General features: G+C 43.5%; 1 protein-coding gene across 1 annotated transcript in view; it reads left to right on the top strand.

The window, feature by feature from the left end:
* Positions 1–12,084, top strand: part of RIPOR3 (RIPOR family member 3) — a 225,174-nt gene that overhangs the window by 151,577 nt on the left and 61,513 nt on the right. Inside the window, exon 11 of the mRNA XM_088472128.1 lies at positions 2,562–2,707. Coding sequence (XP_088328254.1) covers positions 2,562–2,707 — 146 coding nt within the window. The remainder of the gene's footprint in view (positions 1–2,561; positions 2,708–12,084) is intronic.

Raw genomic sequence — 12,084 nt, forward strand, 5'->3', positions numbered from 1 at the left:
CCGAAGTAGTACACAAGTGATGGTAATATGTATAAATACCTGTAATAACTATCCGTATAAACAGTGAGTTGTCATATCATAGCTTATTGTTGGTAAGTTCTGATGTCGTCGCTTCCGGAATAACATGCTCTATTACTGTAAATGGATGAAAGGGCTGATACTTGTGCTTCTGTATGATCATGGAATACCTAATATCCCTATCACTTATTGTAGGGACTGTATTATTCTATTTATTGTATATCATTTACTCTTCAATAAACATTTATTGATGAACCAGCCGCTTTATGCTAAAGCCATTTATTATCATGATAAATTGCTGACTGCACAGAGTAAACAATGTTTTGCTTGGAGAGTTACAGCCTTGCAACAGTTAAGCCCCCCCATCCAGATGTCTAGAAACATATGGAGCCTTAAAGGGGTATTTATGGGATCTGGCCGCCCTCCAAGACACCCCTCAGTGTTAAAGGTCTTTAGGGTAAAGAGGTATGCATGCTTTACATTACATAGCTGTACCCATGCATAGATGGCTGTGTTGTGCACAGTGGCAGGTTGCGTGTAATTACCAGCACATCGCCTGCATTATAAATCTGCTCTGAAATCCTGGAGAGATATCTGATAGGCAGAGAATTTATTGCAATTTCTGGAATAAATCGGGGTCCTTTTATACATACCTCTGCATGGTGTACACAAATATATATGCTTTGTAAATTATCCTAAACAAATATATGCACTATTATTTATAAGATTAAATTGACTTATATGGTGTTATTTAGGGAAAATGTGAGGTTTTCTGCTGTTACACAGTCAGCTTTCTGGGAAATGAGGTTACTCCACCAGGACAGATTATTACAAGATCTCCCAAGACATGTGGCCAGCTTTTGTACAGTGTGTGTAAAATGATTTACAGAGGAGTGTTGAGGCGTAATAACTGCAGATGAAGGCTTATTGAGAACTGAGTATGGGGGACGCTTCAGTGGCACTTGCAGCATGTTTTGTAAATATATCTTTGTATGTAGACCGTAGCCGTGGGATTGCTATAGAAATTGTATGACATGTATGTAACGGACAACTCTGAAATGAGGACACTGAGGAAGTAGTCTGGGGATTATTTAGAAGTAGAATGAAGGAAGATAGGGATGGACATGTACTGCACTTTTTTGCCATTTCTGATCAACTTCAAAGGTTGATTTATATTACCAACTGTTTTGTGCTCACAAATGCAACAATTCCCGGCCAATTTGTACTTTGATTTGATGCATGTATTGACCAGACATAAGCCTCAGGGTCGTAACTAGGGTAGTGCGACTTGTGCCATGGCACAGGGCACCGCAGGCAGGGGGCTCTGTTTGGGCTTGTCAATTTTCCTGTTTACTATCATTCTCACTTGTAGCTTCCTCTTCTTTTATCCCCAGCATCTCCTGACTGGCCCAGGAGTACCCCTATATCTCCCCTGGCCCTTCCCCATGAAGCCATGGCTCTTTATCAGGTGCACTATCTGATATCCATATTTAAAAAAAATTGGGGGGGGGGGGGGGTGCCAATGCTCTATCTGGCACAGGGCTCCAAAAAGTCTAGCTACGGCTCTGATAAGCCTGTTCAGATTGAATTAGCTTTGCGTCTGAACATCAAGCAACAGAAATAGATAATACTTATTGAAAATTCATAGTCATTTAAAACAGTGTTCTAGATTTGTACATAAGGTCATTAAAACATTCTAACAATCATTATTGTCTCTGCAATAACCGTATGCAGCAGTCAGTCCCACCTGGTGATTCTCTTAATCCTTTCACTTTACCTGTGTCAGACGTCCTGTACATTATTGGCTCATTAGTGTTAATCTGATCACCAGTTGGATCTTTATAAGAGCCTGATACAGCGTCATCCTCACCCAGTGATATCTCCTAATTCATTCACATGTTGTCATCATAGCTCAGATGTCCTAGACTATACACAACGCTATCAGCTTATTGTTGATAATACAGCCACCTATCATTGGCAGTACATACTGTCACTAGTGGTGCCGCAAGTTTGCACTACAAGTCTTAGGGGTAAATTTACTAAAGTGAGAGTTTTTAGAAGTGGAGATGTTGCCCATAGCAACCAATCAGATTTTAGCTATTTTCTTCTAGAAGGTGCTAGTTAAATGTTAAGTATAATCTGATTGGTTGCTATGGGCAACATCTCCACTTCTAAAAACTCTCACTTTTAGTAAATTTATCCCTTAGTCTCCTTGGTGTAATAAAAACAAGTTTCGCTCCTTGGCATAATGAAAAGAAAATACTGAATACATTGCTGGCCATGTGTATTTTGCCACTTGGATAAGGCACCCTTATGTGCAGGGCCTCAATAGATTTGGCCCTACTCATGCAATTTAGAATGTTTGAAACTGCTACATATCACTGCACAATATCCATGGTTTGGGTTTTCACCCGCCAACCCCAGGATAGTAAGTTCTGTGGTTTGAGCTTAAATATCGCTGGTTATGTGTCCTTGTTTTACTAAATTCCATCCCCAAATATCTAATTTCCTATTTCATACATTTGCACCATGTTATTTTATAGGTTATTGAGTTGCGCGGCCTGACCACCATCTTAGTCGGAGTTGTGACTTGTGACAGCGCTGACTTTTTTACCACCCGGCCAAGAATAATCATCGTAGACATCACTGAGCTGGGGACCATTAAGCTGCAGCTTGAAGTAATCTGGAAGTAAGTGGATTCTCATTGATGTCACTCCTGAGCTAATAAAATTTTTTCAGCAGAAAAAGGATATAAAACCAGCTGGCAACCTGACCATGCTGAGAAGATACAATGTTCTGATGAGACTATGGGGGCGATTCAGACCCGGACGCTAAGCCGTGATCGCTCGCATCCAAAAGGGGCCGGGTATGCAAATTCCGCGATCGCACTGTCTGGTGTAAGGACGCCCTTTATGTCTTAGAGAGGGACGGCAGAGTGAGCGCATGCCGGTATAAGACGCCCACTTTTCTTACTTAGCACATGTCATCTCCAGGAAGTGTATGATTAATCAGAACCATCGAGAGCCATCGGCGCTGCACGAAGCGCTTGAGGTAGATCCTACCCCGCCGCAAGCACTGCGATCACTGCAGGCTGAAATACAACCAAGTGACGTGTTCAATGACTCCTCCATGCTAATTATGCACACCAATAAAACTCCGTTTTGATGCCCAGACACACCTGCGTTCACAGTACCACTCCCCCGTTCACAAGCACCTTCCCGTTACCACCCACAAACAGCACTATCTGTCACTCAAAGTAGCGCTCAGTCTTTGTGCTATGAGAGCACAATTCCCCATCACAGTGAATGATTCGCGCACTGCAGTGCATATGCATGCGCAGATGGGCGACAATCGCCCATAGTGAGCGATCGCGGCTTAGCGTCCGAGTCTGAATCAGGCCCTGTGTTCTTATTTTGCATATTGCTGGTGCATCTTATCAACTTTGTGCTGGTTTATTTATTTTATGGTGTTCGGTTTTAAGTAGTTTACATTTGTACTTTTAGCTCTGTAATACATCTTATAAATGCAATTCACAGGACTAAATTCTAATGCTATGTTTCAAAATATTGTTTTAAAAAATAATATAAAGTTTAAACTTTTTGTACCAGACTGACATACATTGCTACTTTAGTTGGTTGGGTAGACTAATATAGTGTAAATCTCCAGAAATTGGTTTCCACTTTTTCAGTGGAAACCAATTTCTGGAGATTTACACTGGAATTTTTACCACAGTAGGCAATGCATGTCTTACCCAAAGTGCATGAAATGTATGCTGGGTATTCCTGCCTATCGGTAGTTTAAACAGGTTTTAAGAGAAACCACAGCAATGAGAAACCTCTATAATAATAGAGAATGTATGAAACCACCCACTAGTGCAGAAAATTAGTTTTAAATGTTATTTTTATAGTTTTCATGTTTTTTTTTGTTTGTTTTTTTGTCTTGGAAGGGCACAAGCATGATTTGGAAACAATACAGAACACCTTAAGTACATTAACTACACAGTCCATTTAAGTAACCAAGATATATAAACACACAAACAGATCAGGTTCATGTTTTTAGCTTTTAAGTCACATTCTGACGATTTTGAGAAGATCTGGCACCCCCACACGCAGGGTTGACAGTCGCAACTGTGCCACTATTAATAGATAAGCAGCCTAGTCCTGCTGGCTTCCGAACAGGTCTGCCACTCGGCGGCCAGTATAAGCCGTGACCTGATGGCATAGAGAAAGGAGCCGCAGCACAAAGCACCGCCATCCAGGACTGAGGCGGAGGATGCCACCATCACGAGAACACCGACTTGGGATGTCAATCCCAGAATGCAGGTGCTGACATGTTGACAGTGTTAACATGTTACTTCCAACATGTTAACTGGATCAAGAATACAACTTTAAACATGATGCCTAACCAGCATGTTTACAGTTGTAATGCCAATCTCGTTATGCTCTAAATAACATGTTAACCTTGTTACATGCCAGCATCTGCATTCTGAGATCACATAGTCAGTCGATCCCACAAATCCATCCCATTCAGTGCTCCCCGCTCTTTTTCACATCCTTACTCTCTCCCACTTACTCTCTTGTAAAATAGTGCTAGACACTGCCAATAGGCGGTGCTAGGGAATCAGTATAATTTACCGGTAGACGGGATGCCGGCAGTCAGAAGATCCCGACTGGGGCTGGTAAGTAGACTAAACCTCCCCCCCTAACCCTAACCCCCCCAGTAGTGCCTAAACCTAACCCTCCCTTCCCGCACCCTAAACTTAACCCTCCCCAGGCAGTGCCTAACCCTAACCTCACCCGGTGGTGCCTAACCCTCCCCGGTCGGTCCCTAACCCACCCCGGCAGGTCCCTAAACCTTACCCTCCCCCATCCCCGGCCTAACCCGCATACATACCTTTGGTATGCTGGCAGTCGGGATGCCGACATTGTTATCTTGATCCCTTCAGGATGCTGGCGATGGCATTCTGACGGATATCGGGATTCCTGCGTCTGTATCCTGACGTCCGTGTCTTGACTGGATCCCGGTGCGAGGCTTGCCCCTCCAGCATTGCACACCCTAATACTATTTGCTCAGCACGCCTATGTTGCCCACAATTGGTTTGTTGTTCAATAGAAAGTGATAGACTAGAAATAAACACAGTACAATTTAGATAAAACTAAATTTGGGGGACAGTTCACAAGCTATCTTCATTTCCATATAATTATCTTATAGGTGCACTAGGAAACAAAGGAAACACAGCTCCTTGCTCCCTTCCAGACCACTATTTGCCATTTTAAATAATAGAAAAACAACCTGGCTTTATGTCTGCCAATAAAAAAAAATTGACGATAAATGAACATCAGGATTGAAACTTTACCCTTAGCTCATCCATTTTCCTCAAGGGGTTTCCCATTCACGGTGAGAATACCGATAGTGGCTTTAGCATCTTGGGGATAGTCTGGTAAAGCCACCAGCTGGTGGTCTGCGCTTCTCTTATTTCCTGTACTGTATGGGTCTCAGTGACATTTTTCCACCACTATATGGTCTGGAGATACAACACAACAAGTGTCTGAGCGTATTAAGTAAGAGATGAATGATACAGTGAGTCATTTATAAGGAGAATTCAGCAGTCTCCATGGAAGAGAAGTGGGAAGCCTACGCTCTCTGATTATAAACAATATAACAGGTAATTCTGGCAGAATAAAACACTTGAAATTAGAAACCCAGATGTCCAGGAATTATGTGAATTACAGCTGCCAAAGCAGGATGATGATATTATTGCTGCCTAATTTTAGTCTCATGAGTAACGCTGCAGTCAACGGACGTAAGAAGTGTTTTTACAGCATGAAAACTCAACCGTAATAAAAGATATTGCCGTTTGCTAATGTAAAGAGACTTCCAAGAAAGTGTGATAAAGTAACATTGAGGACTGGTTTTTATTGTAACAATGATTTGCAATGGTGAGTTTTAAAATCCCCAGTGCTTCTCTGTATGCATAATCCCTTCAGTGGCTAAGAACCACACATGAGGGCCTGGGATACGGTTGGGTTGCCCATAATTGGCTTAGATGGTCTGTAACATACAGTACTTTCCTCACTAAGGGGCTGATCCTGACTATGATACAAAGTGGGTGTATTTGTGTGATGCTCTGGAAGCCTGATTTACTACCTTATGCTAAAGCAGTTTCCCTCCGGGCTAATACAAGGACCCAGGCGGTTTCCAGCAGAAAGCTTCTCTGCCCGCTGCTTTTAAATCTACATTCGCCACCTTCATCATTGGTAACTGCATTTGCACCAGCCCCATGTTAGGTGCCAGAGATCCATCAGAAACAGACTTCCCTTCCCCATACACACAACTCAGAATAGCACGGATCTATGCCCACAGCACTTCCATGACACCCCCACAACATAGTTCAGTTCCACGCGCTCGCATTGTTGCCGGCCACTTCCTGCCCCAAAACGCCCATTTCATGCAAAATTAGATCCGACACAGATATGTCTGACTCAGAATTGGACGGAGATGCGCAAAAATGTCACTTAGTTTGTGCGCGTACGCGTGTGCAATTTGCTAAAACTCTCAATTTACATCTGTACAAAGAGATCAGTCTGACAGCTTTAGCTAACCAGCCTGCACTAAGTACCTCATACAGTGACAGCAAATTGCATCCCTTAGTTGTGTCCAAGCCATCAGCTTCATTAGCAACACACGTATGTTGCAAAATAGGCTTCAGTTAGAATTCTGGGCCTGATTCAGAGCCGGACACTCTGAATCAGGGCCCTCCTACCTAATATTGGAGCGGCCCCCTGGCCGCTCGCATAGCTGTGGGTGACCACCCACAGCTTGTGAGCGGCCAAAAAGATGGTCGCGATGGTCAAGACCATCGCGACCATCGGGCTTGCGACGAGACCCTGCGGTAGGGTCTCGCTGCCGCAAGCCCAGGAGTGCTTTTGGCTCTATCAGAGCCAAAAGCACTCCCACTGACATCACTAGTGATGTCAGTGGGACCGGCCCCAGACGGTAGGCGTTCCCATGGGAACGCCTCCGTCTGGGCAGCAACGCCCCCGGCACGCCCACCAAAGGGGGCGCGCTGTCAATCAACATCGACAGCACGCCCCCTTTGGTGCGAGACCCATAGCGACCGCTTGGCCATCGCTATTCGGGTCTCGCGCATGCGCACGATGGAGCTCCCTCCGTCGTGCGCATGCGCACTAGGGCACCATCGACCCGCTTGCGAGCGGGTCAGAATCAGGCCCTCTGTTTTATGGTGAATGTGGGGAGATATGTAGGAAAGGCTTCTAAATATGTATGTTTCTAACAGGTTTAGCTGCATTCAGTTATAAGCATATTTTTGTGCCTCATATTCTTAAATAAGCATTAAAGTATCATTAAAGCAACAAAGATGTACAGAAGACATGAAAGAGCAAATCTTTGTCTTGGGACACATGAAAACGAAAATATTTGTCTTGTCATTACCCTTTGCTCTGAAATGTAATATAATTTATGACCTGACGTCACTTTTCGCATGCTACCAATATTAGAACTTTCTGCTGGCAGACAGTGCATTATTGTTTTACCGTAAAGCGTCTGGATAATTTCCTGCCAATTGTGTTGTTAGTAGTTTTTTTCCGGCATAGTTCATGGAGGACGTTCCACCCCATCTTCTCAGGTGGTATACCGACTTACGGTAGACAAAAGACGTGTCATAATGCTGTGTGAAGGACAGGGCAAAATAAGGCAGAATTCAAGAGGATCCAGGAAAGCTGAACCTCCATTCATATCAGTGGAACAGACTCTCATGGTTCCCCAGTCTGACCAGTCATGATCATGTCAGCATCTTGGCAGTAGTATAGGCAGATGTGACTGGGGTAAATTAGACTATGGTAAAAGGGAACAAATGTAGAGGGAGACAGGATAAGGCATATAATGAAATCAGGGCCGGTTCTAGACATTGTGGAGCTCAGGTCGAAAGTTCCCAGTTGCGCCCCCCCCCCCCCCTAAAAAAAAAGGGTTTACAGATGGGGTTCCTCTTCGCGCGCACTTCTGGAAAGGGGATGTGACCGATTGGGGAAGGGGCGGGGGGTGGTTAAGTCTAGGCTGCGAGATAGGTGGTTAGGCGGGAGGGTTAGGTTTAGCCAACCTGAGATACCACCGGCAGTACACCAGGTTGACTGGATTTGGGTAAATTACTGGGGAAGACGACAGCCACAAAGTTAACTGGTCAGTGCTAGGACTGATACGGTGGTTTCAACTGAAGGAGATACCGTAGTTGTTCCCACCTAAAACAATCAATTTTGGCAATTCTGGGACCTGTTGTTCCATTTTTACATTTTGTAGGGGTCTGAACTACAGTAGCGCAGTAACAGTAGGGCACCTTGGGGAAAAAAAATATATATATACAGTGTGTGTGTGTGTGTGTGTGTGTATATATGTATGTATATATATATGTGTGTGTGTGTGTGTCTGGGATGTGATGTGATCATACTGTATATATTTAAAGAGCTCTATGTCACGTCATGTGGATGTTTTTTTTTAAATATATATATTTAAAAGTTATACACACTAACAAGTGAGACAGTCATGCAGCTACTCTGCCCCTTCTCCCATTCCATGCTCCTGCGCTGATGGATGCTGGAGGCGAAGCCATGATGTGTCACTCGCGTGCTCCGCAATGGCCCATGGGAGGAGCTTTTGCGGCTGGGCATCCGCAGCAGCCCTCCCACAGCCGTTACACATTTAACTGCTGAATGAACTTCTGCGCTTGGTAACAAACTATTCAATAGATGACCATCGATGGTTTCACCAACCGATGGTCATCCCTGTTTGTTGATTGACTGGCCCGTGGGCCAATCAGTACTTGGGGATGGGGCTTTGTGGGGGCGGAGCTATGCTCCGTGTCCCGGCACCTTGTAAAAAAATATATTCAGTTATGCTTTGGCATCGATGATGGGAAATCATCTGGTTCTCCCCCATCGATGGCAAAAGCATTTGACATCAGCCATAAACCATTGATGATTATGAATTAACGATGTCGATGACCATCCCTATTCAAGACTGCTGCCCAGTCGGAGCTGAGCTCTGATCGCGGTAGTGGCCATGAGAGCCGCCGGCCAGTCAGACAGTGTAAAGCGGCACAGCAGAGTGGAGAGGGGACTGGCCCAGCGGGAATTTACTTGCTGTCCTGGTGGCCCAAACCGCCCATGTAACAAGAGGATGTCTCTCTTAGAGACATTCATATTTTTTTTTTTTTTTTATGTGGGGACTCAGTGGCGCCCTCCAGGGGTCGGCACTTCGGGTGACGGCCCTGTTAGCCCGCCCTTAGAACCATCCCTAATTGAAATCTACTTATGAAGCAAGTAAACAAGTTCTATTAAAATATAGGAAGCTCATTATGTTGCTCTGCTAAGCATGAATACTCCATCGAGCTAGGCATAGGCTGCCATGATTCATCTTGTGCCCACTCAGGTGGGGGAAGGGGTGGGGGCGCTGCTTGATCTCTAATTTTTAGGAATCTGGACATTTCTAGTGTTGTGGATATAGGAAATTTGAGATGTGTTTGAAAGGTGGTAGACAGAACCAGGAGTAATATGGATCTGTTGTAGTATACTTTAATACCGTGGCAGAAGTATTACTTACAGCAAATATTTGTAATTACTGTATTCACGTTAGTCATATGTCACAACTACTCGTATTATATAGTACATCTCTTTCCAGTCCATGCTGACTCTTTAGCATAACTCGGAACAATTGAAAGATGTACTGTTCAGTTTGGCTGGTGGCTTTTGTTACCAGGTTAGTCCTTTTTTAGTTGGATTCTTTTGTTTTGCTTTTGATTTCCATGGAAAACAGTTTTTCAAACCTATTCAGCCCTTAAGCATACAGAGGACAGGGCCTTTGTACTTTGCACATATTGGTGTGCTTGTGATTGCAGTTTCAGGACATCTGGGTACTGAGCTAGTTAAATGTTTTCCCCCATCTGTCTGTCTCAGTAATCTGTATGTCATCATGTCGGAATTCCAAGGTTTAGACCTAATGCTGTTGTTTGCTTTATGTTATGTGTCTGTGGGTAAGGTGTTAATTAAAAGTTCCAAAACTTGTTTATTTGAGTGTATATTCCATACCAAATGTAATCAATTTACATATGTAGGGAGACATGTGGAATGTTATGTCTACGATGAGCATTCCTTTCTTCTTCACAAGTCTCTCTTGTTATATACTAAACATTGTTTATGCGGCAGTTTGTCCATTACTGATGAAATGCGTCAGATTCCCGTTGATTGCTTTTTGAACAATTAGTGAGTTTAGCAGAAATGTGTTAGAGATTGTAGAACAATGTGTCTGATGCAGATATGCACATGCACCTTTTTGTGGGAGTGTATGTTACGTGTTTTCGCACTGTGTATGCTCTGGAACAGTGTACATAAGTATGGCCATAAGTATAGCAACGAAGAGTCGTACACATTTCAGTCTCCTCTCCACTAGCGACTGGAGACTTGTAACTCTGCTCTAATAGATTGATCTCACGTAGGCAGAGCTCAGTGAGGGAGTGTTGCAGGTCTGACATACTGTAAGCGTAAATTCACCTGATTGCAGGCATATAATTTGCACCATGTATAGACTGCACCATGATGATGAGCAGCAAACCAAGCGTATGGAATGGGGGGGGGGGTACATGGCAAGATTCATAGAGCTCTACATACGGGCAGACATGCATATTTATTTCCATGCACATAGGGCCGATTTGTATTCCCGACTGCATTAGGCTCAATGTTCTTTGATATCTTACTGACGACTGTCTATAAGAATCACATTACCTCATAAATACTAGTGCATCAAGCCTAGGAGAGTGATAAAGTGAAGAATTGCCTAAAGCAAAAAATCAGCCCTAGATAAATGACAGTTAGAACCTAATTGGTTGCTTTGGGTTACTTCTCCACTTAATCACTCTCCAAGACTTGATACATTTCCCCCTTATTTTGTTAGCACCTTCTCAAAAGTCTACTGAAACAAAAAAAGACTTCCCTGATTTAAAATCTATTTTTATCGCAGGTCTTTTTAGACTTGTTACCTACTTACATTGTGTTTGCAAATGTAAACCAGATGTAAAAATAGATATAAGCTCTATCTCTCCGATATGTGGTTCACATGTGGTGTACCCAAGGTTAGCAGTCCTTTGCAAATGCATCCAGAAGCAGGTGACCTGGATCTCTTCCCATTCATATCAATAATGTTTTCTGTACATTGAAACCCTATGGAAAAAATGAATGGGAGAAACTCTGCTATTAAATAATAATTCTTAAAAAATTGTGCCCCCCAAATATGTGTCTGGGTCTTACTAAAACACGGCACCAGGCTCCTGGGACTGGAACCTCCATGGAAATGGGGCTAGTGTGTATAACAGTCCGCCAAGCTTCCTCTCCCATCGACTACATGCAATGTGCTGTGGGGGGCCTGGGGTAATAAAAACAATGGGAGTTTTGGGTCTTAGTTTAGTGGACCAAAATAGTAAAGACAACAAAAGAAACCCACTGAATTATTTGATTAAAGCGCTCCTTACTTTCCCCTTATTTACCACTTAAATCTGAAATAAATTTGACTTTCTTTGTTCTGTCTTTGAATTGGATGAAACTTATAGTGCGATGTGTGAACATTATGGGAGGAATTTAAATCAGCGCGATGAACGCTATTTGCCGTTTCAGAACAACGCATTGCGTTCATCTACATTGCAAGTTTTGCCTCGCAACCCATAGAGGTTCTTAGGATGTTGGAGCTACGGTAAGTGCCAGAAATGTATTTCCCCCTAGGAAACTCTGCCCCGTAGTGCCAGCAATTTATTTCCCCCCTAGGAAACTGCCCCTGTAGGGCTCATTTCCAATGTTTGTCCTGCTGCTGCTCTCTGCTTAAGTATTATGAGGGCTGCTTGACTGCAGAACATTCCACCTTGCATAGCGACCATATTTATTAGTAATATATGGTGATCACAAAAGCATACAGAGCGTGTTCCATGAATTAATCCAAAGTGATCCATCACTCAGGTCACTACTAGTGGAAAAGCCAAAGCTCTAGCTAGCAAGTGTGTTTCCATTAGGC

Source organism: Taudactylus pleione, unplaced genomic scaffold, assembly GCF_031769625.1.
Source record: "Taudactylus pleione unplaced genomic scaffold, aTauple2 ptg000121l, whole genome shotgun sequence".
NCBI lineage: Eukaryota > Metazoa > Chordata > Amphibia > Anura > Myobatrachidae > Taudactylus > Taudactylus pleione.